Below are 5,756 nucleotides of genomic sequence, written 5' to 3'. Positions count from 1 at the left end.
TACTCAGTGTAGTTTGGGGGGGGGGGGGGGGCACCGAAAAGCCCATTTGAATCAATGCATTTGACACTGGATCATGGTCCGCATCTCCGATAGTGTGAATGTGCTATTGAATCAATTCAGATCACACAGCCACTGTTCAGGAAATGGAGGTGTCTCCATTTTGATCCAGAACGGTGGCGAATGAGAACTCCAAACCGGATTTAAATGCCCTGGAGAGATTCACTGCCTTAAAATTTAGTGGAACGGCGAATCAATTTTGAATTGATTCACAGATGCGAATCCCTCTGTGCAAAAACGTGTGTGACTGACCCTTAAGTGTAAACTAATCCAGAAATCCCGGTTTTTATGTTTCAATAATAAAGCAACGGCTTGGTAGAGCGATATTAAACTCCTGCTTGATACAGCAAAGAAGGAAAGAAAGTGAGAAGATGGTTGAGGGAAAGGAGAGATGAGGGAAGTTATAGTAATTCTACCATCTTCCACTGCACTGTTAATATTAAAGGAAAAACTTGGCTTTCTGGGTTGCAGTTTGACAGCATTTTGAGGCAGCACTTTGCAATAAATCCTTTTGAGGTTTCTTTTTAAAGAGGTCATAAAATGCTTGTATGTTAAATTTTGAAGAAGTATCTCTAGACAGTTAACAACTAAAGCTGAGAGGCTGGGGGACGAATTACACTTGACATGGGAAAAGATCTGTCCTCTTTGAAGGCATTTGTTTTATGGAACAAAAAATCCCTGGGAGAGAACTGGAATTTCCCCCCTACATTTCACCTTTAAGCATTTAACCAACGTGGCCACTAACTGTAGATTCCCAAGCTCATGGAAATCAAGAAGACATCTGACTCAAGCTGTTGTTGTCTGTCTTGAAGTCACTTCTGACTTGTGGCAACCCTGTGTGTTGTCTGCCTTCAAGTCATTCCTAATTTATGGCAACTCTATCATAGGGTTTTCTTGGAAAGTTTCTTCAGAGGGGTTTTGCCATGGCCATTCTCTGAAGCTGAGAGAGTGTGCCTTGCCCAATGGGGTTTTCATGGCCAAGTGGGGATTTGAACCCTGCTTTCCAGAGTCACATATGTCCATTGCTCAGTCCACTACACCACACAATTTATTCAGAGGCGAGTGCGTCATTTTCTCTCTCTCAGACTCATAAAGGGTTTCCACGGCCAAGTGGGGATAAAAACCTTTGTCTTTGAGAGTCCTAGTCCAATGCTCAAACCATTACATCTCACTGGCTTTATCTGACTCAAGACTAATGTTAAAAAGGGAGTCAATGAACGCAGAACAGGTTCCTTTGCCTGTTATATGTAAAAGTTACATAACTAAAAAAATATAGCACCCACAGTCAGTAACTCTGTCCAACCAAGTTTGTTTCAAAAGGTTTTTTCTTTAATTGTATTCCCAAAGCCACCAGAAAACAGCTATAGAAACCATTTCTCTTAAGTACCCAAAAGGAAGTGTGACTCACTGACCCCGAATTTATTTGCCCAAATCAATTGGTGAGTCACTGAAAATGTGAAACCGAGGATATGAAATACACACCTTGTAGAATTATTCATCCTTTGCTCGAAAACTGGCTAATCTCAGAAAACAGAAGAGAAAGAGGGGGGGCTATTTTGCTGTGGAAACATGCAGCTATCCTGCAGCATGTCACTTTGGAAAGGTAGGTAGCCCACAAAACAGAGGAGGAAAAAAAGCCTTGGACATTTTGCAATTCCCTTGACTTGAAAGCGTCTCTTCTGTGTCTTCTCAATATCCCCTCCTTCAACCAATAATCTCTATCTTCGTATCAGAATGCACTGGCTTCACAGATCTAGGCCTTTATAGAGTCTGTCCATACTGCAGAAATAATCCAGTTTGACCCCACTTTAACTGCCATGGCTCAATGCTATGGGATTCTGGGAATTGAAACCCATTCTGGCTGCATCCGCATTACAGAAATAACCTGGTTTGACCCCACTTTAACTGCTATGCTGTGGAATTCAGGGAATTGTAGTTTGTTGTAGCTCAATGCTATGGAATTCCCGACAGACTACAGTTCACAGAATTCCATCACATGGAGCCATGACAGTTAAAGTGGGGTCAAACCGGATTAGTTCTAAGTGTGGATGCAGCCATAGTGGCTGAGAAGCATGGAACAAATCTGTCAACCTTCTGAGGTCTTTTCAATGGGACTCTCAATGGAGTCCCCAGTGGAGCAACCAGTGCCATCCATGCCAGTAACATTGGGCAAAGGAGTGACACCGCCCTCCCCACATTGCAAGGTCAATATGCATATAATACGTACAAAGTTAAGGCAACACACAGGCCAGCTGGGATGAAGGCCAACATTGGCCCCATGGCACATCTTCTCCCAATGCTTCGGCTTCAGATGGCAGAAACAAATCTGTCCATGCTGCTGGAGTAGGTGGCTTGCCGCAGGTAGGCCATCGGACTATTGAGCGTTGGCGGCTGTACCCATGACTTGAGCTGGAAGATATTCAGCCATAGAAGTCCATAGTGTCATTGTGAAGCGGCAGCAAGGTAAGCATCCGGAAGCAGGCAGACAGCCCAAAGAGGTGGTTATTGCCACTGCCACCATCCTGGGAGTAAAAGCCTTGGTCCATTGGGAGTTGCTGGGTGCCAGGGAGAGGCAAGGAGGAGCATGACATGGTACTATGGGACTTGGCCATGCCAGGGCCAGAGCCACAGCCTTGGCTGGGGTACCCCTTAGGCCCAGTAAAGGAGCAGGGGAAGGTGATGCCAGATCCAGCCTGTGATGTTGTGCCAGTTCTGGCCCCGGCTGTGGCACGAGGCATCCCAGGCCAAAGAGGATGGGTAGCAGAGGGCAGCAAAGGGGGTCCTAGGCTGTGCCCATGGGCATGCCAGGATGGAGATCAGCTGCGCAGGTGGAGAGGTCACTGCCCTTGAAGCACGTCTGCCTCCACAAGAAGCCAACGTGGGCCACCTTCTCCAAACTCCAATCCCTCCTTGGCTTCAGATGGCTGACGAACCTGTCCATGCTGCCAGAGGAGGTGGCATGCTGCAAGTAGGCCCTGGAGCTGCCGAGCTGCCCGCTGGCACCACCATACCCATGAGCCAGCAAGCAAGGCTGTAGAAATCCATGGTGTCATTGCTGAGGGGTGGCGGAGAAGAGGTGGGCATCCCCAGCGGGCTGGGGTCCAAAGAGATGGCTGTTTCCATGTCCACCAGCCTGATGGGCATAAGAGGCTTGTTCAGGGGGAGCTGCTGGGTGCCAAGGAGAGGCAGGAAGAAGTATGGCAGGGCACTGTGAGGCCTGGTCAAGCCTTGGTACCCCGCAAACTCAGCAAAGTTGCCAGGGGAAGGCGATGCAAAGTCTGGGCTGTGCTGTTGTGCCAGTTCTGGACCAGGCTGTGGCATGAGGGGTCCCAGGCTGAAGAGGACAGGTAGCAGAGGGCAACAGAGGGGGTCATGGCCATGCCCAATGGTGTGCCAAGATGGGTCTGGGTCTCTTGGAGATCAGCTGCGTTGGCAGAGAGGTCACTGCCTTTGAAGCAAAATCTGTCTTCACTAGAAGCCAACATGGGCCACCTTCTCCCAACTCCAGTCCCTCCTGGGCTTCAGATGGCGGAAACGAACCTGTCCACGCTGCTGGAGTAGGTGGCATGCCGCAGGTAGGCCCCGGGGCCGCCTAGCTGCCCACTGGCACCACCGTACCCATGAGTCAGTGAACCGTAGGTGCTGTAGAAGTCCATGGTGTCATTGCTGAGAGCTGGAGACGAGGTGGGCATCCCCAGGCGGGCCGGGGTCCCAAAGAGGTGGCTGTTTCCATGTCCGCCAGCCTGGTGGGAGTAAGAGGCTTGGTTCAGGGGGAGCTGCTGGGTGCCAGGGAGAGGCGGGTAGGAAGAGTAAGGCATGTGTGGCCTGGTCAAGCTTTGGTACCCAGGGAAGGTGGTGCCAGCCGGGGAAGGCGATGCCAAGTCTGGTCCGGGCTGCTGTTGGGCCACTTCTGTGCCAGGCATGAGTCCGAAGAGGGCGGCCTGGGGCTGGTAGCAGAGAGGGGCAGCGGAGGGGGCATAGCTTTGCTGGTGCCCCTCCTGGCAGGGCTGCTGGTGCTGGTAAGGCGGGTAGGTGGAGAGGTCGCTCCGCTTGAAGCGCTTCCTCCGCCGCAGGAAGGATCCGCTCTGGAACATGTCCCTGGCGTCCGGGTCCAGGGCCCAGTAGCTGCCCTTGCCGGGCCGCCCGGGCTCCCGGGGCACCTTGACGAAGCAGTCGTTGAGGGTGAGGTTGTGGCGGATGGAGTTCTGCCACTTGCGGGGCCCCTGCTCGCGGTAGAAGGGGAAGCGCTCGGTGATGAAGCGGTAGATGCCGCCCAGGGTCAGGCGCTGCTCGGGGGCCCCCGCGATGGCCAGCGCGATCAGGGCGATGTAGCTGTAGGGGGGCTTCCCCCGCGGGGCTGGGCGCTTGCGGCGACGGGCGGGGACTCGGGGGGCAGGATCCGCACCCAGCGCCTCTTCCCCGACGGGGAGCCCCTCCGACTTCACTTCGCAGGACGAGGAGGAGGAGGAAGGGCCCCCCTCGGCAGTCATGGCCCAGGGCCCCCGGGGTCCCAGGGGCTGCCACCAGGCACAAGGACAGAGACCTCTCCTCCTGGGATGGCTCTCCAACTAGGCTTCGGCCCCGGCTTGGCCTCTCTTCCCCGACGGGCTCAGCAAAATTGGAGGGAAAAAGAGGGCTCCCAGTAAAGGGAACTGGGGAGAAAGGAGGGCTCCCAGTCAGAGAACTGGGCGGGGGGGGGGGAAGAAGTAGGGCTTCCAGGAAGGAAAACTAGAGGAGGGTTTCCATGAAAGGAAACGAGGGCTACCAGCCAAGGGAACTGGGGGAGAAGAGGGCTCCCAGTGAGAGAAACTGGGGGAAAGGAGAGCTCCCAGTAAAGGAAACTGGGGGGGGGGGGGAAGGCTCCTAGTCAAGGAAGCAGAGAGGAAACGAAGGCTCCCAGGGAGGGAAACTAGGGTAAAAATGACCGCTGCCAGTCAGGGGAACTGGGGGGAAAGGAGGGTTCCCAGTAAAGGAAACTGGGAGAAAGGGACAGGTCCCAGTGGGAGAAACTGAGGGATAAGGAAAACTCGCCAGTAAGGGAAACTGGGGGGGAAGGAGGGCTCCCAGGGAGAGAAACAGGAGAGCTCCAAGTGAGGGAAAGGAGGACCCCTGAGTGAGGGAGGCTGGGTTCAAAGGGGAGCTCCCAGTCAGAGAAGAAAGTGGAGGGAAAAGAGGCTCCCAGGGAGGGAAGCGGGAGTGAGACTGGTGGGAAGCGCTGCGATGGAGGGCGAGGCTGAGGCTGAAAGCCGGGCTCAGGTCCTTGGGGCTGGAGCAGTCCTCCTCGTTCCTCCTGGCTGCCCCCCTTTGCCTTGCCCTCAGCCCCCCTGAGGCTCTCCCTTTCCCCGCCAAAAAGGGCCCAGGGCCAGGAGTTCCCTCCGGAGGCCAGCGGCGCCTGGCTGCCTCTGGGCTAGCCTCCCTCCTGCACACCTGGGGCCTCCCTCCCTCCCTGCCTCCAAGGGGAGGACTCACCTGGCCCTCCCAGCCTCCCTCCCAGAGAAGGGCCTCCCCCTCAGGAGGCTGAGAGAGTGTGACTTCTTGCCCAAGGGCCCCCAGTGGGCTTCCATGGCCGAGTCGGGATTCGAACCCGAGGCTCCAGAGGAGTATTTTAGACCAGTGCTCAAACCATTAGACCATGCTGGCTGCTCTCTAGTGCTGCTACAACTAGAGCATGAGTTTGAGTCCTGCTGCTATGCAGAGTC

The 5,756-nt window shown here is 54.3% G+C and overlaps 1 protein-coding gene across 1 annotated transcript; it reads right to left on the bottom strand.

Annotated features, from left to right (window-relative positions):
- Nucleotides 1-3,578: 3,578 nt before the first annotated feature.
- On the bottom strand, nucleotides 3,579-4,547 carry LOC149323329 (forkhead box protein E1-like). The gene has a single exon (XM_089539581.1). It carries the CDS (start codon nucleotides 4,545-4,547, stop codon nucleotides 3,579-3,581), a length of 969 nt encoding a protein of 322 aa, XP_089395707.1.
- Nucleotides 4,548-5,756: the final 1,209 nt, after the last annotated feature.

This window comes from Sceloporus occidentalis, unplaced genomic scaffold (assembly GCF_023333645.1).
Source record: "Sceloporus occidentalis isolate IW3139 unplaced genomic scaffold, rSceOcc1.0.p SCAF_1, whole genome shotgun sequence".
In the NCBI taxonomy this organism is placed as follows: domain Eukaryota; kingdom Metazoa; phylum Chordata; class Lepidosauria; order Squamata; family Phrynosomatidae; genus Sceloporus; species Sceloporus occidentalis.
Note: the sequence above shows the minus strand (reverse complement) of the source record. Positions and strands in the feature narration are given on the sequence as shown.

What these genes read in the sequence shown, in the direction of transcription:
- LOC149323329 (XM_089539581.1), bottom strand. Translation starts at nt 4,547, where the DNA reads ATGACTGCCGAGGGGGGCCCTTCCTCCTCCTCCTCGTCCTGCGAAGTG.